The sequence below is a fragment of the Haliaeetus leucocephalus genome, unplaced genomic scaffold (assembly GCF_000737465.1).
Source record: "Haliaeetus leucocephalus isolate CR32 unplaced genomic scaffold, Haliaeetus_leucocephalus-4.0 Scaffold153, whole genome shotgun sequence".
In the NCBI taxonomy this organism is placed as follows: Eukaryota; Metazoa; Chordata; class Aves; order Accipitriformes; family Accipitridae; genus Haliaeetus; species Haliaeetus leucocephalus.
Window position 1 is genome coordinate 1,989,387 of NW_010972589.1, and position 14,583 is coordinate 2,003,969.

Sequence of the window (14,583 nt, forward strand, 5' to 3'; positions counted from 1 at the left end):
TGTACTATGAATTTTAATCACCTTTTAATCATCTTGGTTTTCTCTAATAAAAATACCCAGGATGATTTTAAAGAAAAAATATTTTTCCATTTGTGCAATGTCGCTAACCTGTGTCCATTACAGATACTCTTACACAGTCCTGTGTGGATTTTAAGATTTAAATATTTCCATTTCCAACATGGACCATAATATTTCACCTCTTGGAAAATAACTTCCTTTCTCATGATTATAGGCAAGTTGTCTCTAGAAATGAGGCATTACAAATTATTAGGAATAACATCTGTAACTACATCAGGACAGTGGATTGAATTGGTTAGTAAAAATCTTAATACTCGGAATGACCTAGCACAATCAAAAAGGGGGACTGTATTTCTCGGTGTCATACTTTGGAGATTGTCAGTAGAATAATAGCTCACTCTGTAAGATATTAGCTTGCTTTTTCTAAATGAGTGCCCATAAATGAAGATCCTGATGTTAAGGTCAAGGCAGGAAGTCTTAAACTTGCCCAGAAAAGTAATTCCCTAATACCACAGTTTATCATAGTATGCTTGTCTTCCACCAAACATCAAGGCAAATTTTAGCTTTCTTTCCCAGTCTTTGTGGTAATGAGTGGTTAGGGCTCACTTTTAGGCCAAAGATCTTTCGAATGTCAGGGTTGACATCTGCCATTGATAGTTGGGCATTGATGGCCCTGTTCCTCGCACACTGTGACTTGGCTGGTGTCCCAGACCTTGCTTGCCTGTGAAGGAGATGGACTTTTGGTGGGCTTTTCAGGGCCTTCTCAAGCTGTACAATGAAGTCCCCCAGGGTGGGGAGATGAGGGAGGCAGGTCTGAGTGTTGGTTTTGTTTTCATCAAGTTTGGATTCAGTCAGGTTACTCTGAAAAGATGAATCAACTGGTGGCAAATCAAAACTCGTCTTTTCCCCAGCCCCCCTCAACTCCCTGCAAAAAAATGAGGGATATTGACTGCAAAATGGGCATGCCACTTGGACCATGATAGAATGGCTTGAGACTGGAGCTAAAAATGATTTCACTACAAGCCATCAAGGATGTGGTCAATACTACCAGGGCTGCTAGTGATGGAAAGTTTTTCTTGCTCTACTTCTTGATCTAACTGTTGCTGTCAACTGTTCTCTATTGTATTATAAGTCACTGCCTCCCCTGCCAGTTTAATAGAGCCTAACAATGGCATAACATTATAGTAGCAAAAAAGAGAAAATGCTAATGCCGAAGTACAACGTGGAGAAAAAATTAGTGCAAGTGATAGAGAATGTAACTACTTTAAGAGCATTAAAAATAAAAGCAGTAATGTTCATGCAAAGGAAACTTGATGTGGAAATGTCATAGGCTGCTGAGATTCATACAAGGACTTAATGCTCCCTTACTCTCAGCAGTTTGGATGCTTACATTGCTTCTGTTTTATCATCCCACTTTCCTTCCATTACTCATCATCCTTTGTGCAAAGATGCAAATACAGTTCTATAAAGCACCTTCCAGTGTAGCATCCTGAAGTAAAACAACAAAGGAAATATTGGCAGCATTAGCAGGGCAAGTAAAGAGAGACAGCAGAAGGGGAGGGAAATGGCTAACGGTCAGCAAGAGCTGCCTTAGACCACTGAAACAACCTTCAGCAAAACAAAAATCCTTTCCATCTGTCCAACCACACACAGAAATGACAGTGAAGAAGTTTTACAAGATGCTGTTTGTTATACACAATGCACACATATATGTATATGTGTTTGCATGCACACACTTTTTTAGTATTTCATTGGTTTTAAAACTCTCCTGTGAAGAACTTGGGGAAATTGAGCATCTCCTTTTGACTGTGTCTTTAATGTATTTGTGAGTGTGGGCATTAATTATCATAAAAAGAATAAATGAATGTTTTCTTTATTCCATTAAACTCTTAGTCTTGAATTCCGTAAAAAATGAGATTCTCATAACCAGTAGAAACACTCAAATTTGGATCAGCTGCATCGATTTAATTTGGGAGGGGTGGTGTTAATCCAGAAGTAGGGTAGCACAGTTGAAACCAGAATGTATCCCAGTGTTTCAAGAAGAATGGTTGTGCTTAGCTTTTCTGTGCTAGATATTTGTAACAGAGATTGCTTTCTGTGTCTAACATCCATATTAGTTCTTTGACTTGCTTGACAAGACAGATGGGAGAGACTTCATTATGGCATGATAGCTGTCTCTCTGAATGACTTATAGGAGTTAACAATGACCATTCCTGCAAGGGCAAGATAAATTAGACAGCCAAGAGGTCTTTATAGCAATTTGAAATGTCCACCTACCAGGATGATCTTGGTGTGCGTGTGTCTGTGAATTTTAGGTGATTTTTATAGAATCTCATAAATCCTAGGTTTGACGTGGGTGGTCAGGGAGAGGAGAGGATTGTGAAGCACTAAAACTCCAGGACACTTTTTTTTTTTCCTTTTTTTTCTTCCTTACACATGTTAAATAATTATATCTAGAGTACCCCACTAGGTTTGCAAACTGGCCATTTTGGAACATGGGCTATTTTAACAGCTTTTGACAATTGACAGTTACTCAAAACAGAGGTCAAAACATATGCAAAACCATTAATTGAGTATCCAATTTTTCCAATTTGAGAACCCTAGAACTCCCCACATGTTGATTTTATGTCTCCCTCAGGCAGACATTAATCTCTTCTTGCTTCTCTGTAAAATACAGCCCAGGACAAAGCTGAGTTCCAAATATCCTTTAGCAGAAAACTTTCACAAAGTTTAGATTTAAATACATTGAAATATTGCTTGTGCTCTTGAGTTTTGGGAGATCTACTCTTCAGATATACTCTACAGAAAATCACTTTTGCTTGCTATGTATTTCTTTACAGTGTTTAAACTCCAGCGCTGTATCCTTGTTATACTATAAAGCAGATGTTTCACAAGCTTAAAGAAAAGCTTTAATGTTGTGACTCCTGTGTCTAAATACCTGTGGGATAGGATCGAGATACGTTCAGTGATGCACACATTTTTAAGAATGTTCATCTAGCTGCCTTGTGCAACGTTTAATGGGAAGCGAATCTTTGGTTTTAAAAGTCAAACAGCATCTGCTGCTAAGAACTTACCTCAAAATTCTAGAAAAGCTAAGAATCACATTTCTGCACTAGGGGAGGTTTAGGCTGGACATTAGGAATAATTTCTTCTCTGAGACGGTAGTCTAAATACTGGAACAGGCTTCCTAGGGAGGTGGGCGATGCCCCAAGCCTGCCAGCGTTTAAGAGGCATTTGGACAATGCTCTTAATAACATGCTTTAACTTTTGGTCAGCCCTGAAGTGGTCAGGCAGTTGGACTAGATGATCATTGTAGATCCCTTCCAACTGAAAAAATGTTCTATTCTATTCTATTCTATTCTATTCTATCTCATTGAACTTTTCTTCCTCTATCCATTACCTATTGAGGAGGTAGAGTATTTTACTCAAATCTTGATTTCATAAAGCTTCCTATCACAGAACACTTTACCAGGAAAACAAAAACCAAAAAACCTGTTTTGTAGTAATCGGTCTGTAATAAATGCCAATATGGATTCTCATATTCTGGTATATGAACACCTTTTTCTAATTTAATATAATTTTTTTTTAAATCCATCATTAACTACAAAGGATAATAAAAAAAAATAAGAAATAGTGAACACTAAAGTGAGGCTACAGTTCTTGAAATGGAGAACATACATCAGTGAAGATGATGAAGAAAATGTAGTGTCTGGCCTTTATCTTTTTATGTTCACTACTCATAGAATAAGAATTAGGTACTTGTAAAAGCAAATAATAAAACAAAATAACATTGATTTCCTCTTCTGTCCTATCAAATTATTGATCTGTTTTTAACCTAATTGGCACTTGGGAAAATAAATGGAAAAAACAGTAGGCTATTTATGGGATTCAAGTATTTGTTCTCAGTGAAAGAGTCCTGGCCCTGCTTGTTCAGGACTGTGTTGGCCATCCTAACAAGCTAAAGATCTGAGTGCTGTAGCATACTGTATTTACTTTGTTCTCCTTCTCTTTAATCTCATGTATCTAATTATTTCTTGTAATTCAGAGAAGTAACAGTGCTAACGATGCCTTAATGTATTGATACACAACAATTGAGCACACACTGCTAAAAAAGTAGTTTTTCAGTAAAAGTCTTATCTAACATAAAAATGAACAGCTTGATTAAAGGAAAGAGATAATAAAAGTGGTTTTCCAGTTAAACGCACCAGAGTTTGTGTGAAGCCAAGGAACGTTATTTCTCCTATATCCTGCCTAGGAGGCCAGTCAATGTATTGATTAATACAATGTTTACGTAACACACAGACATTTTTAATTAGTTATACTTTCCTGAACTGTAGAATTTGCTATATAGAATCCAAAGACTTTCTGTTTCCTTGCGTTTTATCCTCAGATATTTTGTTTGTGGGAAAATTTACAGATGGCCGGGCCCCTAATTCACATGCATAAATATTTTCAGGTTTGGGGAATGAATTAAATTTAGGTCTAAACTGCCCATGCTTTCTTTTAGACAAAGCAACACTAAAGGTATTGCACATAAATTCAGTGACAGTATTTGTATTGGCTTCAACAAGCTTTGGCTCAATCTCCAAGCTATATAGTATGGATGTTGAGCTTGGTGCTTGAAGGTACATCAGGTGAAATTTCATTGCCATCAGAGAAGTTGTCCTGAAGCCTAAAGCTCTCTGAGAATCATCAGAATCAGGATAGTTAATTACAAATTACAAATCACAAATGAGGAACACTGATAAAAAGGCTTACAGTTGTTTAAAAAAAAAGGGGGGGGGATAAAACTGCATGCTTTTCCTTGGTATTTGATATAATTTATTTCATAAATACTAAAAATATGGTAGATTGAAATTTTTAAAAAATGAGGGTACAAGTGTTTACACACTTATAGCTCAACCTTTGTTTTTTGGGGCTATCATATAAATAATAGCAAACATCTTTGTAAAATGCTGTCCTCACAGGGCTGCTGAAGATTGCTCTCCCGTGTTTGCAGCTGCAGTGCAATAGCTTGGGTGGATGTGGAGACAGATGATTCCACATCTGTTTGCCAGTACCCAAAAAGGAAGATTGTATTTTAAAACCTGTTTAAAACACTATTGCAAGAATAGCCTTATCTAGCTCACTTGGATTTTAAAGCTGGATATTTGTGTTCTCCTTTGGGATAAGATTTGGACCATCCCTCCAGCAGAAATTGTGTTGTAGAAGAATTGCATGTGTATGTTATTTTGCGTGCTGTAGCAGTGTGCATATGTGAAAAAGGGAAGGAGAAAAAGAGAAGTAGATTCCAATTTCATTACATAGTTCTTGTGTCCATTCACAGCAGTTAGCCAGATATATCGTTTTAGCATGGCTAAAGCTGCAGCTATTAGCAAGGTGATTTTACATATTACCCTTCTGTGTTAATTTAATGGTGTTGTTTTCTCTGTCTGCTCTCGTAACAAAACAGAAGTACTCTGCTGTCTCTCTCTGCAACATATCTACAGAAGTCCTGAAAGTCATCAATGCCACTGAAGAACTGATAGCAGAATCCACCAGTCCCTGTGATTTCCCAGCTGACATTCAGGACAGAGGAAGAGGGACCTTCCCACTGGGGACGGACCCCGTCAGACTTGATGAGCAGCTCACCACGTTGGAAGAAAACGTAAGAACATGAATCAGTACGTGAAAGTGTGACGTGTGAGTGACTGTACCTATGTGTGTGTGCCAACTGGAAAGGGAAAGCGCATAGGCAGCATCAGCAGATGTTCAGAATTAATTTTGAGTTATCAAACAAATATGCAAACAGAAAAAAAATCCTGTTTCAAAGGGGTGCTCAGCTGTGTTGTTTGGGGTTTTTTTTAATGTGTACTTTAAAATATCTGGTGGAGGGGGAAAGTTGGGTGTTTTGGGGGTTTACAACTAATTTTAGAAGCTCTGGCTGAAAAGTTAAGTTAAGCCCCCTGAACCTCTGTGGCTGTGCAGCTGCACCATGCCTGCCTGAAACCACACACCTCTGAGTCCTAGCACAGCCTTGTTACTGTAAGGACAGGTAGGGCAAGCATGTCCCCATTCACACTGAGAAGAAGTGGAGGAGCTCTTCCTCTACCCACACGTCCCCAGCATAACCACGCTGAGCACCCAGGGAGCTGGAGCTGCCTGCTGCACTGTTAAAAAAACAGGCCGGAGAAGCCGAATTAAACATTTGTTTGGCCGCGTTCGAATCATCCGTTCTTTTTCATGAGTAACTGTCATCTGCAGGGAAAAGTGCAATGCTGAATCATAAAGGGAAGTCACTATTCATTGGAAATTTTTATGCATCCACTTAATGGACTTGGTACACTTGTACTTTCGATTTTCTCTTCTTCCCCCATTTAACTGATTACATTTCAGTGATTTTTCCCTTCATTAGGAGCTCTTAAAGATCTCGTAGGAATCCACGCTGTCCCATTATAACATCCTGATCAATCCAAGAAAATAGATCCTGGGTTTATTTAGCCCCAGAAAATTTTCAGACAGAATCTCTTCTTGGGGGATAAAATCAGTTTCCTCCACAGAAACATACTTCACAACAGCCCCAGGCTAGGGACGAGTGGGAGATAATCCATGGCAATAACAGCAGGTCCTGGCACTGGGTCTGTCCTACCCCAGAGCCCTCCCACCAGTCCCACAACTCCCCAGTGCCTCTCACCACACCTTTATCTGAGCTCAAATCTCCCAGCCCTGCTTCGGTCTGAAGGTTCCCAAACTAGACCCTACCCCTCCTAACCTCATCTGCTCCAAATCCTTTTCCATCTCGAACCTTTCCCCCTGCCCACACCAACAGGATGCCCTCCAACCCACCCCAGAGCACCTTCACTCCTCCTCAACCAGCTCCCAGTCATAACCTGACCGCCAAACCTCTCCTTCCCACCCCTGCTCAGCCTTCCCAGGCATCCCGCTGTGCCAGCTGAAGTGATCCCGCTCTTCCTCGCTCCCACATGCTCTCCTAGTTGTTGGCATCTCCTCCCCTCCATCCTGGAGCACCACAGCCACCTGAGCCTGCCCCACCACGGGGTTTTCCACACAGCAGCCATGCTCCTGGCTCCTCTCTGGGAGGGCAATTCTAAACAAGCAAGCAAAATAGGCTAGGGAGTCCTCCCCAACAGGGCTGAGAGGGTGGGAGAGGAGGATGTGTGCAGGACCTGCTGGACGTGTGGCAGCTCAGATACGGCCCTCTGCAGAATGGTAAAGGCTTCCCATGGCAGCTGGTGCCTGGAGAAGGGTATCACGTGAGCTTGTGCTGAGCAAAGCGCCTTCCTCATGCCATCTACCATGATATCCACTTCATTCTTACACGACATATGTGCTCCCCCCCCAGCTTCTAGTTGGGTTTGGTTAATTTTTTTCAGAATAATAGAAGTAGGTAAGTAGATGGAGATTTTCTCCCCCATGAAATACTAAAGTACCCTAGGTCCAAACATCACAGAATGCATCTGGCACAAGACTGAATACGGAATGAAAATCCAAGTTTAGGCTGGACCACATCTTTAGAAAAACTAAGAAATTCTGCAGAAGGACAGAGAGCAATTTGGGGAGAGTTGCTCCCACTTTTTTTCTGTGGAGAACTGTGTCGTAAACTGTCTGAGGTGCATTTTTTTTCCCCAATTACACTCTGACAATCCCTTCCGTCCTTGTGGAGCTTTGACATCTGTGGTGCCTTGGCCCCCCAGTCATTCATTTGGGCCAAGTATTTCTCACTGAGCAGAGACTGGGCGCTGAGGCAGAGTATTTTGTGCTGTGGTGTTGCCCTCTTTGCAGCATATCTCTGATTTAGCTTCTCTCAGTTCCCTGCATAGTTCATAAGGTATCCAGCTCAGCCTTGCTGTGTCCCCACGCTACATCTTTCTGTGCCCCACACAGGATACAAAGTGGATGGCAAAACTTCATGGTTTCAAGATTTCACCACCACACTTCATAGTAGAGTTAAAATGCCTTTAGAAATCCAGGAATCCGTAACTTTTCCCAGTGCAGCTGGTAGCATACCTGCATGCAGCATATCCTCTTTGCAGCAAATTTTGGCAGAAGATCTGGGTGTATATAGACACTTTGTTCATTTTTGCTCTCTCTAGCATTTTAGGGACTGTGCATGCATCAGTGTGGAGAATGTAGGGCCACCTGTACCAGCACAAGGTCAGGTGGGTTTTAGTGGAAGCTGTACTGCCTAAATGGTAGTCAAATAAGTCTCCACAATTTGAATGCAAATGTGTGCATAAGGTCATAATTTAGTGGAGACCTGCAAGTACACCATTGCTGTTCGGAAGCGCAGCGATTGTTCAGGTAAAGAGAATATTCTTTAGAAAAATCTTTCATTTAGATCTAGCAGGAAAATGTTCAATCAAATTAAAATTTAACAAATGTAGGGGCTGATTGAGTGTCCTGGTTTCGGCTGGGAGAGAGTTAATTTTCTTCCTAATAGCTGGTATAGTGTTGTGTTTTGGATTTAGGATGAGAATAACGTTGATAACAAACTGATTTTTTTAGTTGTTGCTAAGTGGTATTACACAGAGTCAAGGTCTTTTCTGCTTCTCACCCCACCCCACCAGCGAGCAGCCTGGGGGGCACAAGAAGTTGGGAGGGGACACAGCTGGGACAGCCAACCCCAACTGACCAAAGAGATATCCCAAACCATATGACGTTGTGCTCAATATATAAACTAGGGGGAAAGCTGGCCTGGGGCCAGTGCTCGGGAACCGACTGGTGGTGAGCAGTTGTGCATCACTTGTTTTGTATATCTGAATTCTATTATTATTATTGTTGTTGTTGTTGTTGTTATTCCTTCCTTTTCTGTCCTATTAAACTGTCTTTATCTCAACCCACAAATTTTACATTTTTTTCTGACTCTGTCCCCCATCCCGCTGCAGGGAGGAGTGAGCGAGCGACTGCATGGTGTTTAGCTGCCTGCGGGGTTAGACCACAACACTGAGTTACAAAAACATAATGACTTTCGCTTCCCACTTTTTTCTCTCAGTCCTATTTTCTTTAGATATTTTTTTCCCCTCTTGAAAAGTACAACTTATTGTGCAGAGAATTTTGTCACAGCATTTAAGTGCATCTTTTCTTTAACTTTCTAAAGATGTTTCTGTTCATAATGTTCCCTTTTCTTCTTTCTCTGAGCTTTTAGGCATGGTAGGGAAATTTAAAAAATCACCTTTTAATCTGAAGTGGCTGTGGTATGTCACACCACAAAGATGTATCATTTAAATGAATGGAAAGAATAATTAAAACCCACAAAAGCAGGAGCATTTGTTTAAATCAGCATGTTAACTTTATGGCCCACCTGTGTCTCCCAAGTACTTCAACAAAGATGTTAAATCAGATCACTTATTTGTTCTAGGTTCATTTTTCAAAGGTTTCATGCCTGCAGTTAGTCTGTGGTCTTACAAGATGTAGTGAATTTGTTTCTTAGCAAAGTCACATACATGAAAAAAATGTATCTACAGTTATGCCTTGAAACAGCTGATACAAAGGAGAAAAAAACTATCGCAAGTAATTAAGAAACAATAATATAATAAAAAATAATAAAAAGTAAACACTTACTTAAATCTTAATCTAGTCATTATCTACCACTTTTGATCCATAAAGTCACAGCACGGCCAGAAATTATTTGAATACCTGTTGTGTCAAAGGACTCCATGATCTAGGAATTGTGGGCAGATACAATTACTTGAGTGGAAAACATGTATGAAGTGAAGGTATCTGCTCAAGGATCTGGTTCAGATCCTGCTTGCTTGCCCCTTGAACCATGAAGTCACCCACAGAACATGTTTAATTCATGCAAGTTTTGTAGCACCACAGTCTTTACTGCTATTCGAGTGAGTGAGGCTGCCAGTGAGGAAAATCAGAGTATATATTTCATTCCCACTGTGCTGTTACCAGCCTCATGGAAACAGTCTCTTGGCTATCTAGTAAAAAGGCAGAAGGTGCAGTATTTTCACATGGGTCTGCACAATTTTGAGCACAGATGTCAAAAGCTAATGCTTGAAAATTCCATCTGGCCATGTACCTTATATTTGTTTGTGAAATAAAAGAAACACATAAAATACAGTATATCATGAATTATTGCTCCAAGGAGCTGAATGGGAAATGAAACCTTTACCTGCAGTTATCCGAGATATCATAGGTGGGTCAAAATATTAAAAGTTGTTTGTTTTTATGGAAGATCTCTATATGATAGTCTGTTATTCTCTCTTATGTGGCCCAGATAAGTCTATTGACCCTCCATGGATTCAAAGTGCCAGGAGGTGGGAAGGTTTTGGCTGCTGTGTATTTGGGTGAGAGCAGGATGGGATGGAAAACAGTCTTGTACATGTAAGCACAGTTACTCTGTAAGAAGTTAATAACCATGTGCTGCTGAACAGTCATTCTTACAGAGTTTCGATTGCCAGAAGGTATTAGGCATGTTTCAATAAACACAGCTTTACATGAGGTGTGATCTATTGACTTCCCAGTGTAGACTTAAGGGTTTTGTTATGCAAAAATAAGAAAGCAAAATTTTCAGCTTTTTTTTTTTTTTTTTTTTTGCTGGTGAATCTGGAACAAATCTGTTTTGAAATACCATTGTAGCACCTACGAAATTTGGAGTGCAGCCACCTCATGCCTCCCTTTTCTTTGTGGATGTGTGTTTTCAGATTATTCCCCCATGACTTTCCTCTGCCAGCTAAGTCTCCCTGTAGCGGGTTAGCAAGGAGGGAAGCTCAAAGGTATCATGGAAGATGCAGTCTGCTCAAACCTCTGTGCCCACAAAACAGAAGTCACTGATGCCTCTCCCTGCCTTGGCCCTGCAGGTGTACCTGACAGCCAGCACTGTGTATGGGCTGGAGGGGCAGCTGACCAACCTGGAAGACGCCGCACGCAAGATCAACAGTGTCACTGCAGAATCTGAGTTGGCCGATCTGGAGGATCAGGTAGCCACAGCAGCCGCCCAGGTTCATCACGCGGAGCTTCAGGTGAGGACAGCAGCTCCTCCCTATCTGCAGGTTTCACACTGCCTTGCCTAGTGCTTACCTGTTGTCTGCACACATGCCCTTTCGATACTCTTTTGTACCACAGTGAACAGATGATCCAAGGATGCTGACTGCATTGCACGAGCTGAGCAAAGCATAACTGAGATGTGTAACTCAGCCCAGCCAGATGTACTGTATTTGTTTCTTCCCCCAGCTTGTTTTCAGACATGGGAGTGCAACAGCCTGTTACTGCAATACTGATACTGAACCTGCTCCTTGCTGCCAGGCAGCTCACGTGGTGTGCTCTGTCACATGCGTGGTTGTGGTCAGGCTGCAAACACAGTCTTAGACAGCTTGTCTAATCAGCAGGTTGTAAAGCGCTTCCCAAAAGAAGCCAGTGTCTGTACTGTTCTACTGAAAAAGGCCAACAGCAGCCAGCTGCTGAGGCAAGTGCAGAGCCTACCACTTGCAAGCCTGCCTTGGGATTTAGCTGCTAAGCAGCACATGTCCCAGCCAAAAGGCAATTGCTCTTGCGGTCTGCGATCTAGCGTCTCTCTAGCGGGCTCCAGAAAGTCTGGGGCTCAGAAGAACACATAATGATCTGGTGCTGAAAGCTGCCAGATCTCAGGGGTCTAACACTGCTAGCAACTCACTGCCAGTCACTTCACTGACCAGTCTGTACCAAGCAAGGCACTCTGACCTGCCTGTGCCAGGCTTTAATGGGAAATACCTGGTTATTTTCCTCAGCAGGAGCATGCTCCATTTAGGACTGAGCAAAGATATGAGAGTCTGACATCTCTCTGATGTCAGAAGTACATTGCTGTCCTAGATGGTGAACTGGCAGTGACATTTTGTTGGCTTCAGTCATTATTTTATGGTAAATATGTTAACGGGGGTGAGAGGTGAGGAGGAGAGAGACCTAAGCTATGCAAGGAGGAAGACAAAGAGGCCAACGGAAGGTCTTCTGCAGAGTGAACAGCTTCAGGTGTCATCATGATTCAGGAGTCAGGTTATACGTCTGACTTCTCTGATGCTTCTTTCCCTTTTGGCAACATTTGTTTCCGCTAGTCTCAACATCAGCCTACTTTCGCCCCCAGATGTTTGCTTTCCTGGACTTTAGTTTTTCCTAGCAATTTGTTTTCCATTGAGTGTTTTTATATAGTGTGTACCTGCATTTATGCATGTTTGTGTGTAACATACATATACACTTAAATTATAAATATTTAAGATCAAACATTTAGATTTTGTGACAGAGGATGTACTTTGCAAGTGCATGAAATTAATTCTGAATTAGGAAATGTGTCCCACAAAGTCATTCTTGGAATGTAGCCTTTGAAAAGCATAGCCTGAATGAACTTGGATTTATGCAGCTAAAGGTAACTGGGAGATGGCAGACACAGGTTTTCTTTCCTCCTTTCTTTTTTCCCTCAAAAGGAGTAAAATGCCTCTTCCTTGGAGTCACAAGGTAGGTTGGATTGTTCTTTTACTCCATCTTTACTAACAAATTAAGCCCCTTTTAACATCAGGACTAAAAAATACAGAAAAGTGTCAGAATTGCTGAAGAAGTTAGCCATCTGTTTATATTTTTTGATTAAAGAGGATTTGATGGGGGGAGGGATATATTTTAGTAGTGGCATCCACAGTAATTTTAAAAACTTCTTTTTCCCCCTCCCCACCTGTCTGTCTCTCTCTTTTATTTTCTTTGAAGATTTCAGATATTGAGAGCAGAATATCAGCTCTCACTGTTGCAGGCTTGAACGTGGCTCCCTGTGTTCGCCTGACAAGGAAACGGGATCAAAAGCAAACAAACCAGGTGCCAGAACATTATGTAGTATTAAAAAATACATTGGGGAAATCTTGCCTCTTTTTCTGTAATGGAGTTGAGTAATGCATATGTGTTGTTTACAGATGCATACAATAGACACGTCAAGACAGCAGAGGAGAAAACTTCCAGCTCCACCAGTAAAAGGTGAGCTTAAGTTGTTACATACATTATAGAGTCTCTCTTTATAAGGTTCAATGTAATGTACAGTTCAGCAAAGTAGGGGGAAGGTCAAGTTACAAAAGGAACAGAGAAAGCCTAACTATGTCCACCCTCCTCACTTCCCGTTGTACTTGCATTACATGAAATACCCATTTGTCATGTTAAAAAGCATCACCACTTTCTCTTCAGTGGAAGTTGTGTCAGTGGTAAATTAATAGGAGCAGAAGCAGAAGGCTGGGAAAAGCAAATGAGGAATGCTGAACACTTGCCCTGCACCAGGGCTGCTGCTGCTCCAGCGTGCCTGGGGTTAGTTTGTGAGGCCCAAGCAGTCGCAGTGTTTAATTACTAAAAGCCAGTTGCCACCCTCCACAACCCACTGTTGCTTTGTTAAAGCCTACGTATGCTGATTTCAGTCCATATAATGTGGCTCAGCAATGTTCCTGGTATGTTAGGGTATGGCTGTGAATTGGCTTTATAAAATAAAGTGCTTTTTCTTTCATCTCTTCTCTTTTTTTTTAACTCTGCAGTGCATTAACTCTGGCAATTCTAGGGCCTGCTTCACTTTGCATTACTCTTGTGTAATTCCACTGATTGACATGGCCTCAAACTTTAATAAATTTGGAGTATCACAGCCTGCTGTTTTTCATTTAAATTAAATCCAGCTTTCCTTATACATCTTAGGGGAAGTTTTATCTCTCTAGAAGCTGTGACTCTTCAGAAGTATTGTTACATCTGCTTCAAGCTGTTTTGTGAAAAATCTCCCTTTTTGTATTTTTCCCAGGTGAAAAAATAGATGGTTCTCCAGTTACCACTGTCAGAATGTTTAACAGAAACTTCATGCTTCAAGGATCTCTAACGCAAAGAACTAAAGAGAGGAAAAGCACTGCCAAGGACTTAATGGTAAACTCATAACAAATGTTTTTAAAACTGCTATTAAAAGTAGTAAATAGAGAGACAGCGGTATCTGTGTAGGCAGCTATATATTTCAGCATCTTCACAAAACTTCTCTTCATAGTTTAAGGAGAAAGAATAGAGACCGCTGAGGCTGCTCTGAACAAATACGACCAGTGTCCTGGAAGATGTCTGACTGTAGCAGCTCCTGAATGTCAGCCGGTGTGAATGTACCCTGGCTTCCAGGTCTCTAGGAATGCGCTACCTTATTTTTAAAAAAAAAAAAAAAAAATCAATTAATGGTCCCCTGCAATTCAGACTTCTGAGCCAGACCCTCACAGAACCAGCTGCACACTGTAACTCAGCAGGTGAGAGTCACCTGGAATCTCACTAATTTTTGAGAAATATTCAAAGGTCACCTAAGTGGAATTTAAGGGGTAGATTGGCCACACATTGGCTCTCCAGGCTTTGAACAAATAGGCTTCACTGGACAGCTGTCAATCATTTCTTCTGCGGCAGCCATACAGGAATAAGGAAAAAAGCTGACTGTCCCAAAGCAATCTGCCACTAGATATGTGGAAAATAAGTGGGGAGGTGAGAAGGGGAAGGACCTGGCTCTGTAGGAGCTTCAGCAAGCTTGTTTTGTGTTTCGCTCATGTTTTTTTTCTTTCCTGTCCCTCTCTGTTCTAGGAACCTGCTATAGGATCTGCTGTGATGTACTAA

General features: G+C 41.1%; 1 protein-coding gene across 1 annotated transcript in view; it reads left to right on the forward strand.

The window, feature by feature from the left end:
• The window catches only part of MYRIP (myosin VIIA and Rab interacting protein), a 221,933-nt gene extending 207,350 nt beyond the window's left edge, over positions 1-14,583 (forward strand). The window contains exons 11-16 of the mRNA XM_010562060.1: positions 5,471-5,665; positions 10,827-10,988; positions 12,694-12,798; positions 12,894-12,954; positions 13,751-13,869; positions 14,551-14,583. Coding sequence (XP_010560362.1) covers positions 5,471-5,665; positions 10,827-10,988; positions 12,694-12,798; positions 12,894-12,954; positions 13,751-13,869; positions 14,551-14,583 — 675 coding nt within the window. The remainder of the gene's footprint in view (positions 1-5,470; positions 5,666-10,826; positions 10,989-12,693; positions 12,799-12,893; positions 12,955-13,750; positions 13,870-14,550) is intronic.